This window comes from Solanum tuberosum, unplaced genomic scaffold (genome assembly GCF_000226075.1).
Source record: "Solanum tuberosum cultivar DM 1-3 516 R44 unplaced genomic scaffold, SolTub_3.0 scf00021, whole genome shotgun sequence".
Classification (NCBI taxonomy): domain Eukaryota; kingdom Viridiplantae; phylum Streptophyta; class Magnoliopsida; order Solanales; family Solanaceae; genus Solanum; species Solanum tuberosum.
The window spans coordinates 1,095,992-1,111,499 of NW_006238947.1; the positions used below are offsets into that span (position 1 = coordinate 1,095,992).

The window sequence follows — 15,508 nt, forward strand, 5'->3', positions numbered from 1 at the left end:
TCTTATGTACAATTAAATATTCGTGTACTTTGTTCCTGTTGAATGGCTTACTGACACCATTGTTTTTGTATCAATAAATATTGAATAGAATCGTTCTATCCTGAGAGATGATCTATTTCTTTAAACCTCGGGTACTATAGGAGAATAATTTCTTTAAGGGGACACTGTGCATTCAGTGGGCTTGATTTTTTCCTTTCTATTTCAATCTATTGTTACATATCCTGGTATTTTTTATATAGTCATTAATTTATGCTTATGTTATTAATTGTTGATTTTGAGTACATGTTTTAAACTTTTTTGTTTATGTTTTTGCAAAGTTATTGTTATAAGTTTTTATTAGTGCATATTAAATAACACACGTTAATTGAGTATTCATACAAGTTTTTTCTACTGAAATTGTTGAAGGTACAATAAAAGAATCTCTTGAAGATCTATGCTATCATCTCTCGAAGACAAAACTCAAATTTTGCCATTGTAAGGACATAGAGACCTTAAAAATCTTACCGTACCTAGGTGTGCGAAGTGAACCAGGAAAAGAAGACAAGAATTAATAAACTTTTGATATGGCTTCAAGGATGTTGTGCCAGATGATCTATAGAGGAATATGACTAGACTGAAATCTCTTTAAATTCCAAAGACATAGATAACTACATAATAAATTAATTACTCATATTCATTATGAAGTATTTATAGATTATCAAGTTTATTGCAAGTTGTAAATACTTTTCTTGAAGTAATAGATTTGTTTCTCGACACTGCGATTTGAATAAAGTGTAGTTTTCAAATTGAACTCCATTACTCTGGTATGCTAATTTTTAAAAAACACTCAAACAAACTGAATAATTTTGTGTAGTATTTTTCCCTTTCAAGTATATATAATAAGTTGAATTGTTGTCCAATGTGATACATTCTCCCCTTATATTTTCCATTTGAATAATTTCTTATGATACATTTAAATGTGAAACTTTAAAATGATATATGTAAAGCAAAAGGTAGAGCTGAACTTTCTACTTCACTTTTTTCGGCATTTTAAAATTTATTTATCCCATCACCATCTATTATTTATGTATTTAAAAAAATTCATATCTCAAGTTGATGTTCATTTGATTTCCCAAAAATATCAAATAGTAAACAAAAGGATAAACTATAAAATCAAATTAAAGATGATTGATTGAAAGATAAATGAGAACAATTATCATTTTTCTTTACATTATTAATGTTGTTATTATATAATCTTATATGTGAGATAATATAGTGCTTTAGTTTTAATGATTGATAAATTTTAAGTATTGTTTTATAAATTTCGTGATATTAAATTCTTGGGAATTTTATTACTACTAGTATAGAAAATAAAATAAAAACTCTTTTTTTTAAGGGGTGATTTTGTCACCTTTGTGTTTACCCATTTCTGGAATTGTTGGGCCAAAACCCGCACATTGTGGGGGGGAAATCCCTGAAACCCTTCCGAATTCGAGTAATAGATCTCCGTGATCGAAAATGCGAACCATTAGCAGCGTATTTATAATAGGAAATGGCGTCCCCGGTGCAGAAAATCAGTGCTTCGGTTTGGTTCGAGCTTTGGGCTTATCGCATCGACAAACACTATTTGTAATCTATTTCTCTTTTTTTTTTCATTTTTCAGTATTTTGCTATATAATTGTTCGCCTGCTTTGCAATTCAGCTGGGTTTTGTGTGCTAGAATGTGTATTTTGTTGTTCATTATGGTTTATGTGAGGCTCTATAGATTACATTAATATATATTAGCTACCATGTTAGATAAAGTAATATTTATGTTAGATACACTTTGTTAGCAATGGGTATAAGTTGTGGTACTCAGAAAGCTCGAGGAACTGGAGTTAAGTAGGCTTTTTAGTAGATAGGGAACTCAGAGAGCAAGTAGTAGAGGTTAGGAGGGTGAATGATAGTATGATGGTCATTAAGCTAGTTGGGGAGGGTTTACTTTTAACATAATTAGTCAATATGCACCGCAAGCAAGTTTGGACGAGTAGGTCAAAAAACTTGTTTAGGAGGAGTTGGACGGGGTTGTGAGAAGTATATCGCACTCCGAGAAGCTATTTCTCGGAGGAGATTTTAATGGTCACATAGGAACCACTTCAAGGGACTATGATGATGTTTATATAGGAGATTTTTGGTGTAGTGACAATCGCCCAATTTACCAAGTGAAACTTCTTTCCCAGCTTGAGCTATCCCACAAAAAATTCTCTCTAAAGTTTTTCCAATTTCCCGTAACACTTACTGGGGTTTGTAACAAAGACATGAAATATGTGGGGATGTTCGACAACGTTATCTTAATTTACACTTCCTTCCCTCTCCATAGATAAATAACTCTTTTGCCAACCTGCAAATCTCTTTTCTACCCTTTCTACCACTGGGTTCCAAGCTGCCAGGTCCTTATTAGCAGCGCCTAGAGGTAAACAAAGATAATTAGTACGAAGAACCCCAATGTTTTCTACCCTTGTCTTCTGTAATTTCATTGTGGTGATTGAAAGGAACACCTCAAATTATTCATTGACGGACCGCTGATTTTTTTTTCTTGACAACTTTTATGGAGTTGGTGATTGCAAGTTGCCGGAGTACATTTCTTGTCTAGTCTACCTTGTATGGGATTTGAAGACAACATGATATAAGGTAATATGGGTTCTATTTCTGCGGTATGTCTACAAGTGGACCATACAACAACAACAACATACCTAGTGTAGTCCCACAAGTGGGGTCTGAGGAGGGTTGTGTGTTAACCTTACCCCTACCTTCGGAGTAGAGACACTATTTCCGATGGGCCCTTGGCTCAAGAAAATAACAAAAGTGAAGAAACCAAGGCATGACATGACATCTAAAAAAGGAACAATAACTATGAAAATTAATACGATAATCAAAGTAGAAGGAAAAAAAAAGTAATAGAAATCGAAGAAGCAAGAAACTACAAGAGTAATACTATGACTACTAGTATGATAAGTGAAACAACACTCAACTACCAACTAACCTTCTACCCTAAAATGTGTCCTCCATAATCTCCTATCTAATGTCATGTGTAAGATGAGGTTGCGCCATGTTCTGTCTAATCACCTCTTCCAATACATCTTTAACCTACCTCTACCACTCTTGAAACCATTCATAGCTAACCTCTCACATATCTGCACTGGGCATCCGTGCATCTCCTCTTCAAATGGACCATGTAATGTGGAAAAAAAGAAGAGAACAATTTTCTTTGTTGGATTAGATTTTAAAGGAAAATTAACTGTACTATAGTTCTCTGCATCATGTAAGGTCCTATTTGGCATAGTTGTTTAATGTGTCATCGTTTCTCATCTGGTGTTTGTGCACTTGTTTTGCTCATTGTTGTGCAGCGAGTTATTAGGCCAAAAGGAGGTATTAACAAGCGACTTCAGTGGTTGCCTGTTTCTCTCCATAAAAGGTTAGAAAATGTCAGAAAGTTGATTTATGGAGATTCGCTTCCAACTCAAATAGCAGTCAGAGGACATAAATTGATGCCTCTTGCTGCCGAAAGACAGGGTACTATGGATTTCTGCAAGTTCACTCATACTGAAAAGCTATCTTAATATTATATGTCAAATGATTGTGTTTTGTTGGTGGTGATGCAGTTTCTTCAGATATCCTAGAAGCTAATGCAAAACATATTGCAGCACTATCCTGTGAAGCATTTGCCAAGTATGTTCTGTTTAGTATATTTATGTTTCTCTATTTTGTTCATTCCAGTCCGTTCTATGGTCCAAATGGTGTGTTTCAAGCTATTAGTTGGGTGGTATTAAAGCAATGAAATGATCAGAAAATGTTGGATTTAATTTTATTTATTTATTTCTGTAGTGACCACATTAGTAGTTCCTTTGCTCATTGTTTTTAGAAGTGAAAAGTGCCAAAAAGTGACAAAGTCAATGTGACATGAAGTGGAAAACGAGAAGTGAAGCGAACAATTTACTGAAAATAATAAAGTACAAAATATATGAAGTTAGTATTTTAATAATCAACTTATAATTAAAATAACTAATATCAGCATCCAATAGACAATAATGCTGATATAATTTAACTCCTCAAAGTTGAAATTTAAAGATTCGATTGCTTATCATTGGCATCACTCTGCGCCTCATTGTTTGAAGCACACACTTTGCTGAAGCGCATGGCTTCACCCATGAAGTGATAATCCCACGCTTCACATCTCTTCATCACTTTAAATGATATCTTTTTCATTACACTGCATACTTTGTTAGCAGCTAGGCAGTGTGGTTCAGGCTTCTGTTTGTGAAACACATCGATATGTATATATGCATCTGGTTTAAGCACTTCTCATTTTGTTTGATCATTTTATTTTGCTGTTGAACTTCACTTTTTTTTTTTTTTTTTTTTTTAATGTACAAAAGTAATAATTTAACTATAAAATGTCTATTTTACTGTTAATGAAATCATTTACAGTTACACAAATTTCTATCATTCATTTTGGACCACAAATTTAAGTCTTCATTTCTTTCTTAAATTCCGTGCTGAATCAAACTACCTCACGTAAAATGGGACGGAGAGAGTAAGTACTAAGTAGTAGTAGTGTACCTTTCTGGTGAGAGAGACATCTGGTGCGGGAAAGTCGGCGAGACAGGTATGAGGAGCTCCCCATGTTGCAGCATCCAAAGGCAAGCATTTGCATCGGGGCATTGACTTCCGATCATAAGAACCCATTGAGTCCACTCGTAACGACGGGAATAACGGAGTTGGCGTCCCCGGCGTTGCCGGCGCCGATATCCCATTTTCTAATTCCGCCATCCTAATCAATAAATTGAACTTCTTTTTTTTTTTTTTTTTTTTTGAATGTACAACGAAAATTTTATTAGACAATAGCACCTACAAAGTGCAATGAAGTTGTTGAACTTCATTGCTGACTATAGGTTTGTAGATGTTCGTCATTTTAAATCTTACTGAAGCGGAAGCTGCACATAGATTGGGGCTTTTAGGTCCGTACATGTTGCTCGCTCTAAAGTACATAGTGCAAATTAAATTCTTTAAAGACAGCGGTTTGGAGGAAAAAGTTGTGGAGTGGAACAGATTTACTGATGATGAACAATGGTGCAAACAGTTTTTTCGGAATTCCTGAAAATTCTTCTGACCTGTTTCTATAATCGAGAAATCTCCGAAAATAGTGGTGCACAGTTTGAAACTCAGTGGATGCTTCTTGATCTACCCTTCTCCACTTAAACAACATGCTTTTGCCTGTAGTAGTGTTCAAACCCGTAACGTGCGCCTAATCCAACACACATCACGTGTTGCATTCTTACCACTAAACTAAAGTCTTGGAGGTAGGAAATTCCTTTCATCTTAAGCTTGAACATAATGAATATCGTTCTTGGGCTTGAACACTTGAACTTTCTAAACAATCGAAGTAATAAGGATATGCTCAATAATGGAGATCTTTCTCTTTTCAGGATAAGTCTGACTCTGACTCGATAATAGAGTTGAAGGCTCAGAATTGGTATATACCCAAATGTATTTACTTAGCAAGAGAAAGGGACAAAACTCTCCTTAGATATTTGCTTTACGTACTTGTTCTTCTATATGTTTTGCTTGAGCTGAAGATCTATCGGAAACATTTCTACCTTCACAAGGTAGGGGTAAGGCTGCCTACACACCACCTACCCCAGGCTCCACTTGTGCGATTACACTTGGATGTTGTTGCACTAGTCCCTAACTTCAGGAATAAAAGAAGGGAAGAGGAAAAATTCAAGTATTCCTTTAAGGATATTTGAGTTTTTGATATAAATTCTATAATACAGTTTCTATCCCTCATGTGAAACCTCTTTTTAACCAATCAAAAAAGTTGCACATGAGGGATAGAAATCATATTACAGTAACTTTATCTAAATAGAAAACAAATTGCACTGTAGAATTCAAGTTTAAGCATTGTACACTCGAATATTCTCTTTGATGTATCAACAAATAAAAGCTCTCTTTGAAACAATTGCATTCAAGTGTTGCAATGGTTTTTTCCAGATCACAACAACAACAATAACAAACCCAGTGCAATCCCACAAATGGGGTTTGGGGAGAGTGGGATGTACGTAGACCTTATCCTATGTTTGTGGGGTAGAGAGGTTGCTTCCGATAGACCTTGGATCAAAAGAGAAGTTTTTTGAAGTAGGGAGTCAAGAAAATATGACAACAAATAACAAAATATCTAGCAAATGAAGTAACAAATAGTAATACCCTTGGCTCCAACATAATTCTATCTTGAGCCGAGGGTCTATCGGAAATAACCTCTCTACCTCTGAGGTAGGGGTAAGATTTGCACACGCTCTACCCTTCCCAGATCCACTTGGTGGGATTACACTGGATACGTTGTTTTGAGATAAAAATCATGTGGGTATAGCGACTTGGCTCCAAGCAAACTCAAATGTCTCTTTCAGAATTATGGGAATTACAAAACTAGCTGAGAAAGTTGAAGAAAAAAAATATAAATCTAAAATAGAAAAATGGTAACAGGTATATGACACTTGATCAATGCACAATGACATGTAAAATTGGTTCTGCCTAAAGAAGTTGCTTTTGAGACAATGAGGGAACTGTCTATGCTTGTGCGTTGCAATAGTTCTTATGCAATTGCAATAGTAATTTTGCGTGAGCTTGTTTATGACTTCTTTATTTGCAGGAGGTATTGTTGGATCAAATCTTGCTCTTAGATGTTAATTACATCTGATCTTTCTATTTCACTTTCTCAAAATTTAGGGATGGTCCATCATTAGTAGTCGCATCAGGTCGTGATACTATCTCCATTTCAAGCTCAATAAAACAGTTAGCTCCAGAATATGTTTTCACTGTGCAGGTTTGACAAAACTAAGCTTTCTTGTATGATATATAAGAACTTTTAACCCAGTGATGGAAATACATATTTACATGGATGAATTAAGAATGCTACTTCGTTAGTTTTTCTGAATATTTTTCTCTTAATGTCTAATATTATTAGTGTATCTGTCGTTCCTTTTCTTCTCGGACGCTTCATATAGTTTGGCATAGTCCTCCAAAGTTTGAAAGCTTTAAAAAATAATGAGGTCATGCCACCCATATATAATTCTCTCTTTAACTAGGATCTGTTTGTTCCAAACATTGGATGTCAGAGACTAATGCAATTTAATTTGCGTGTAAGCACAATTTCATTCTGGTGTTCCATTTCTTTTTGAAACTCTATCTCGGTTTTGGGGTGCCGACAATTTGTTGAATCATAATTCTAGTTTTACCAACTTGTTTTTGACTTTGTAATGGATTTAAAATTTTAACCAAATATCAAATGAGAGGGAATACAACATCATTTGACATTAAGTAAGGACCTTAAGTTCTTTAATGTGAATTTTATTCGTCTCTGCTGACCAACTCTCCTGCATCTTTGAGATTGAATAATCACCGGTTTTAATTGTTGGGACATTAGATTTGGCATATAGTAGTATTCACGTTGGTCATGTCACACACACATAGTGGAAGGGAGGGAGGGATATCACGTGACAAGTGCTCTCCTAAATAAATTGTTTTAGTTTTTTCTCGTATTCAGGATAATATAAACCTTTGACATTAATACCAAAAGCCCTTTTTTTTTTTTTTTTTTTTTTCTTTTGATAACCGAGAAATCTGTCTGTGACCCGCCCTTTGGACCAATCACTGCCTTCTAAACTCGGTGGATACCAAAAGCCCTTTTTCTATGCCAATGTTGTTTGGAATTTCCTTCATATATTTTTTTTCTTCCATGTTTGAAGTTCCAAAGGAGTATTAGAATGACAATATGCTAATAACATATAGTGCTGGGAAGGAGCAGGTACATAGGCAAAGAATAGGATTAGATGGAGAATTGTCCCAGCTAGTATCTGGTGGACAATTTGGAAGGAGAGGAACCTTACATGCAATGAGAGTATAGAGAATAGTATGGAGAAAGTCAAATTGAATTGTATATTATTTTTTTCGAGGAAGGCAACTTTGTTTTAAAACCAGTACTTAGGTAGTACTGAAACATTTGAATTGTATTTTGACTTTATGTTTTTGGTGTAACCAGTTGTATTCCAATGATACTGTTCTATCATTGACGCTTTAGATTCTCTGTAGTCACAGGACAGTAGATCGTAGAACACTCTTGTAAATATGGTTTCAGTGCAACCTATGCACTGCTTTGTTTTATAATGGGTACAGAAACAGTTACCATTGTTCCCATCTGTCCTATTCTTGGTGGATAGAGTTACCTGACAACCTGTTGCTGGTGGGAGGTGGTAGGTATCCCGTGAAATTAGTCAAGGTGCGAAAGCTGGCCCTGACACCACAATCATAAAAAAAAAAAAAAACAGTTACCATTGTAGAAAAAAAATATAGTGCTAGTAAAAATGGTAAGATTCTGTTGTGTTATGTTTTCAGATTCAACATCCCAGATCACGTCTAAATAGGTTTGACCTAGTGATCACACCTCGTCATGATTATTATCCTTTGACACCTGAGGGACAAAAACAGATTCCTTGGCTTCTTCGAAGGTGGATAACCCCTCGCACATCTCCTGAGAGACACGTGGTATGCAAATTTCTTGAAAACCTTGGAGTTCTTTACCACCTCCACATTTTGTAGACATCTTCACTGAGAATTTTGAGGCAGATACTGACTGTTGGAGCCCTTCATCAAGCTGATTCTAATGCGCTGAAGGATGCAGCTTACACTTGGCATGATGAGTTAGCAACTTTACCGAAACCTTTGCTTGTGGTTAATGTTGGAGGGCCTACAGGTAGTTTGCATATTGAAGTCTTTTTCCTGTACTGTGGTTTGAATATTTTGTTGTGAAGGGGTGATTGACATTTTGACAGTCAGTATTTAATCCTCGTAGAAATGTTATGAAGTAAACTAACCAGGTTCTGAATATGCTTAAGCCACAATTGACATCATCTGTTACTATAGGAAAAATGACTGTATAAACACTGTCTTTTGTTTAGCCCTTTAAGTTCTTCTTTGAGTTCGTTTGCTTGGTTATTTAAAACTACTTATTGGTTGCCTTCTTCTTATTGTCTTGTTAAGGACTCTGGATTTAATGGCATCTATTTAGAGACCATGTCTGATCATATTCATTTGTACAAATATGATCTGGAGGGGAAGGGAAAGTATTTGTTTTTAACAAAGAAACTTGGGAAAATAATAGAGAAAGGCTAAGAGATAAATACTGGCTATGCAGTCAAAGAAAAACGTAAAAAGATTATTTACAGGGAACTTTGCAGCAACAAAAACAGTAAAAAGATAATCGTTTTCATAACCTAGAATATCTCCACAGAATGAAATATTCAACGAACTGATTACTAGTAAATAGGGATAGCGAGCTAACAAATTATTAACTAGGAGTTATTAAAAAACACTAAACCAATAAAATAAATGTATTTAGCTTCCTTGTAATTAGGCCTTCACTGGCCCCTTTTGGATTTTGATTTTAATACAACTTGTTATCATCTCAAAAATAAAAGCAATCTGTCCTGAGCAGCCAACCATAGTATAAACCTGTGTTTCAACTGCATTGTTCTATTCCAGACCAGCTCAGCTATGACCATCTCTTTGGTGAAGGTACCAACATTTCCAGATAACTTGTACTAATTGAATACTGACCATTGGTAGTTAGCATATACCTCCCTTGCTGATTGCCAATTTTTAGTTTGTGCAACCTCTTCCAATACTAGCTACAATCACTAGGTGTCTTGTGACTCTAAAAATCACCACTATTGTTCATATAGACTCCATTCACCCATCTTACTCAAAGTATATCCTTCTTTTCCATCAGTAACCATATCAGCTTTACCAATAGCAGCCAAATTCCAAAGTCTGCATCCTTTAATATTCAAACCTCCATGCTTCTTGGGTTTGCAAATTCTGGTCCAAGCCACTTATGACATCTTCTGTTTGTCCTCTGTGCTACTCCATAAGAATTGTCTGCACCTCCTATCTACTTCATTAAGCACACTCTGGGAAGGATAAACACAGACTCCTAGAAGTTATGCAAGGAAAATAGGACTGGATTAATAACCTGCAATCTGCCTGCATAAGGTAAGTGTCCAGCAGAGGTTGCTCTGATCTTCTCTGTAATTTTGAGATACAAGTGATAGCAATCTAGTTTGTTACATTTCTTAGGTGAAAGAGGCAAACCTAAGTACCTGATGGGGAAAGTTCCAGGGGAGATACCAGTTAACTCAAATAAGCTGTCCCTTGTTACACTGTCTACTCCAGCTACAAAAAGATTTGATTTGTTAATATATGCCTCTAGTCCTGAAGTGGCTGAAAATGATGTAAAGCTTGGATGATTCTCTGGACTGAGTTAACATTACCTTTGCAGAAGATCATGAGATCATCTGCAAAGATGAGATTTCCAGGATTAAACTGAAAACCTACAGTTTGGCTTGCCAGATAATCACACTTCTGAGTCTCAGTGCGTTTTTAGCATTATACATTATAAGCATTTCATAAAAGAGAAGCATTGTTGCATTTTATATGACTGAAATGTAATAACTTTGTTTATTGTGAAGGCAAAGTTGTATAGATCAGCTTTCGAGTTTGTTCTCGATGATTACTCTGATATTCCTTTTGGTATAATAAATCTGCTTCTAATTCTTCGTGGAACTTCTCAAAATGTAGAATTTGCCAGCACAGTTATTACAACTTGTTAAACTAGTTATTTCCTTTCTGGCTCACAAGTCTTTCTTTCCAGGTCATTGTAGATATGGTACAGACCTAGCACTGGAGCTAACAGCCTTGCTTCTGAATATTGTTCCAACCTGTGGGAGCATCAGAGTATCTTTTTCTCGTAGAACTCCTTGTAAGGTATATGATTTCATCAGTTTCATCTGCCAATTTTCCTTCTGGTGATTGGTTGTTGATATTGTAGTTAACAGGTCTCAGACATCATATGGGAAGAGCTTGGAAATCATCCTAAAGTTCACATTTGGAACGGTGAAGGTACTGATGCAATGTTTGTATTCCTATCCCTCGCAGAAGAGAACTGTCTCTTCAATGAGAAAATATACAGCAAAAAGAAACAAGTAGCAGAAGTTTGAGCTTTTGGATGAGCTAAACAAAAGGGTGTTCTGATGTCAAATTTAATTGTTACTCAGCAGATCTTGTATAGAGATTCAACAAAGAAATGGGGAGTATAATTTGCTATTAAGGAAAGGATACTCAGAGAGATACTTTAATCTTTTTCCCTCGAAGAGGAGATATTGCTGATATTTCAATTTTCGCCTAATTCTCGTAATTATTTGTATTTCCTTCTGATGCCACTGACGTAATGTATACAACCTTTTTACATTAATACCTTTCAGGTCCAAATCCACATATGGGACATTTGGCTTTTGCAGATGCTTTTGTTATCACTGCTGACTCAGTTAGTATGTTAAGTGAGGCTTGCAGTACGGGGTAAGTTGCTGACTCTTGTCAATTCAATGTCCCCTCTGTTCTCCTTTTCGTTAGCATTACATCTAAAGAATTTAAGGTTCAGGAAACCTGTTTATGTTATTGGTGCTGAGCGATGTACGTGGAAATTCAGAGACTTTCATCGATCCTTGAAAAATCGAGGAGTGGTTCGGCCATTCCTTGGAAAAGAAGACGTGAGTAGAATTGTATTAATTTATATTCTAGACTCCAACTAGGCACAAGGATAACATCACCCTTCTAGTTTTATTCTAGTTTTTGTGTGGACAGAAATGACATACTGATATATATTGGTTTGCAAGAAGATAACTGCACAATATCCTTCTCTATCCTCTAAAAGCACTATATAGAGTTGAAATTCAATTGGAAGTGGTTAATTTCGCGTGCCATTTGACAAAATATCTTCTATCGCTGGCACATCTTTTATTTGGAATTCAAGTGAATTCACCCATGAACATTATGCTTACAGTCACTGGTCATGAAAGAGCATGATGCCTGCAATCCAGAGTTTTGACTTCATCCTCTAATTTTGTAGATATTTGAAAGTTGGAGCTATAGTCCCCTGAATGATACTAAGGAGGCTGCTGCGCACGTGATTACAGCACTAGCTGAACGTGGATGGGGATTGCCATCATAATTTCTTCTCGACTATAGTAGTAGTATTTACCTTGATTCAGGCATATACCAGTTTTAAGAAATGAAGTAGAAGGAATTTGTTGATTTTCTGGCATCAGGAGAAGTATCTATTTTTCTCATTTGGGTTGTTTACTTCTTTCTATCCAGGTTTTCTTTGAAGTCGAGGGTCTACTGGAAACAACCTCTCTACCTCACAAAAGGTAAGGGTATGGTCTGTGTAAATGTACACTATTTTATAAAAATGTCTTTTCAGATTAACATGTGCTGGCGTTCAATGTTTCGAAAACAATGAGTGTCATTTAATAGGCCATGACATGTTAAGATTTTGAATTAAACTGGTCAAGTTTTCGTAAAGAACAAAGCTTGTGAAAGCAAAATTCAAGTTAGTGTATTCCAAGCACATACTAGTATCTTTTTAGCTTAAAATATGTGTATATTACTAACAAAAATATTTGCTATGAAGCTGGAGATTCATTTTATGTCATCAGAATAATATAGCTATAAATACAAACTACGAAAATAGGAAGGCGATACTAACATTTTGCATACAAAAGTATCATTAAAATTTAGTTTTAGGTCTTAAAAATTGAAGAAAGAGAATTTAGCAATGATCAATACAGATGTGTTGCAAACTCTTATACTAGTTATTGAATACATGATTGGTTTCACTTTGGGATTTCCCACCTTCGTGGTTGTTGCATTCGTTGTTCAAACCTTTTTTGCTTTCTTAGACTTCGTAGTACCCCGGATTGCATCATTCCCTTCTGGCTAATGGGCCAAACTAGGCTTTCATTGATGTAGATGCTTGCCTCCCAAAAAAGGATAGTCATCAATTAACCACCTTTTGACATATAAAAGAGTCATTTTTTGGATCATAAATCATTAAAGTTGATTGATCAACCTGAATCAAGATTTCTCCTTTATTTGACATCTTGCAAAAGAGTGGAGAAAAGCCATATCCTTTGGGATGATCATTAGGGCGATTAATAGTATACATCTTTGTCCAAGATTCTTTAATTTCATATTCCTTCATAATCCACACATCTGTTTGAAGGCGCTGATTATTACACAAAATAGAAAGATCACTTCCCAACACTCCCACACATGGCGTTAAGTCAAAATCTCCTTCTCCATAAAAGGTTTTTCCACCCCAATTTCCATTGGTCACATCAATAGAAGTGATGTCTCAACCATTATATGAATGTTGATCTTGTAAAGGAGAATTAGCTGAAGCTTTCCATTCACAAAGATGCCCTTTCTCTCTCTAGATAGCCCATTCACAAAGCTTTCCATTCACAAAGCACTGACTGTGTAAAGTTTTTCAATCTAGTATAGATTCTTATATGATGTTTCAAATTGATGTCGTTATCTCCGATCTCCGATCTCCAATTTAATCCTCTTAGCAACTTCATGGTATGTTCGATTCTAATTTTCTATTTACTCTGTATAATCATATTTCATTGAAGAAGGTACATGTTGTTTTGCAACTTATTTTCATTATCGGTTATGAGAATTACCTCTTTTGCAATTAAATGACGAGGAAGTCTCAGAAAGGATTCTAGAGCAACCTTTATGTTGATGGACGAGTGTTGTTGCACAGGGCCGGGAGCTGTTGGTATTGCCTTGGCCAAGCTCTGTATTTGCCTTCTCGAAATGTGATACTAATGCCTTGGTCAAGCTATGTAGAACTGTTAAATCTCTAAAACCAATTTTTAACACTAAACGGATCATATGGAACAAGCCTCTGACGGGACATTTCAGAGGCTTCAAATTATGTTCTAAGTTTTACCTCAACTTGACAAAACGTGAAATTTCTAGACACCTATTTTTGCACTGCAGATGTGATATGGAGTTGCATCTTTTGGATGTGTTGGCGTCATTATGGGTTAAAAGATGCCTATAACCTATGTTGCTCGAGCTCTCCAAAAATATTGATGCAAAAATACACTATTGTTGGAGTATCAACACACACCCGTATATTTTCTTAAAAAGTCTGAACAACCTAGCCTACAACAGCTGATATATAGCAATTATGTTCAAATGTATTTTGAAAGATTCCACTACGATAATGGTGACATTATTATAGTCTTCTATCACTCTTTTCAAGAACTCCCATAATTGGGACAGAGGGAGTACCTTCTATCACTCTTTTCAAGAACTCCCAAGAGAGGCAAAGTGATTGTTTAAACTCGATAAATGACAACTCCCTACGATTAGAAGAAGATTTGAGAAATGTAATTTTTTTGATAGCTAATAAATTGTTGTATCTCCGGAAAGGAACTTGTACAGGCTACTTTCTTTCCTTTAGATTGTTTGATCAATCTCTTTTGCTCGTTAGAGGCAAGATCCATGTCCCCCTCTAATATTTTGTAAGTATTTCTACTTATGTTTTACATGGGAGGGGTCTGGTCAAACCCCCACACTCGTAGGCTCACAACCTATTGGTGATGACTTTTGTTAAAAAAAATCTTTGTATAAGAAAAATATTCTTTAGAATGAAGAAACACTTTTATATCTTGTTGTCATTTACTCTTTTGACACAATACATTATTTGTATATTGCTAAAAGGAGTGCATATCTCCTATTGATTAATATAAAGTTAAGTTATAATATTGTGTATGTTTTAGTCTATTATTATTGGGAGTCTATCATTGAATTTTTTAAAGCATTGTACTTAATTGGATTGTCTAAATTGATTTGCACTTTTTTATTGTTAAAGAAGTAGAAATTATAGTATTATTTTCACCTGACTATATTACACTTCTGTAGATACTAAATGTTACAATCAATGGCGGAGTTTAATAGTTAATTTTATTGTTTTAGTTTTACTTGAGACAATATTAACATTATTAAAAAAAAACTATTTACTTTTTATCAAAAATATTTTAGAACTTTCACTTAAACAATTCAAATCTTCATATTAATAAATAAAGTTTTTACATCAACATACAATGTGATGCATTGCAAACAAATGTCTAACCTCTTATTAACTACATTTTTGTGCATGTGTGTATATATTTAAGGCTAATTGTTATAATTTGGCTTAATGCCATTAATTTTATTGAGATGTGAGTAAATAAACATACAACCAAATAAAAAGTGCAAACTTGAATTAAAACTGTAGCCGCGATTGTGATTATTTTTCAACTTTAAAACCTAAAAGTATTTTCTATCAATAAGAAAGAAAATATGAGAGTGTCCTTACGAGAGGATACACTTAAAAATTATTTGCCAGAAAACACTTAATATAAGTGAATCTAAATAGAAAAAGATAACAATTGTGAGGATACACTTGGGATGTAATTGCACTACTATAGAGCTATGCGAAAGTTACATTCAACGTCAATCAGACAATACCCTTTTTCTTTTTCTGATGGTGAAATAAGGGAAGTTCAGCCTATGACATTTTATCGTTCAAGGTAACAAAGACAGA

The 15,508-nt window shown here is 35.0% G+C and overlaps 1 protein-coding gene across 2 annotated transcripts; it reads left to right on the top strand.

Annotated features, from left to right (window-relative positions):
* The first annotated feature begins 1,388 nt into the window (after positions 1-1,388).
* On the top strand, positions 1,389-12,450 carry LOC102585431 (mitochondrial fission protein ELM1-like). 2 transcript variants are annotated; one of them, XM_015305985.1, is made up of 11 exons: positions 1,389-1,608; positions 3,366-3,531; positions 3,621-3,687; positions 6,742-6,838; positions 8,407-8,556; positions 8,638-8,764; positions 10,721-10,833; positions 10,905-10,968; positions 11,331-11,424; positions 11,507-11,615; positions 11,975-12,450. In XM_015305985.1, exons 1-11 carry the CDS (start codon positions 1,498-1,500, stop codon positions 12,074-12,076), a joined length of 1,200 nt encoding a protein of 399 aa, XP_015161471.1. In that variant the 5' UTR covers positions 1,389-1,497; the 3' UTR covers positions 12,077-12,450. The 2 variants fall into 2 exon arrangements, with proteins under 2 accessions (XP_015161471.1, XP_015161472.1); XM_015305986.1 differs by lacking the exon at positions 11,975-12,450 and having other exon boundaries at positions 11,527-11,610.
* The last annotated feature ends 3,058 nt before the right edge of the window (positions 12,451-15,508 follow it).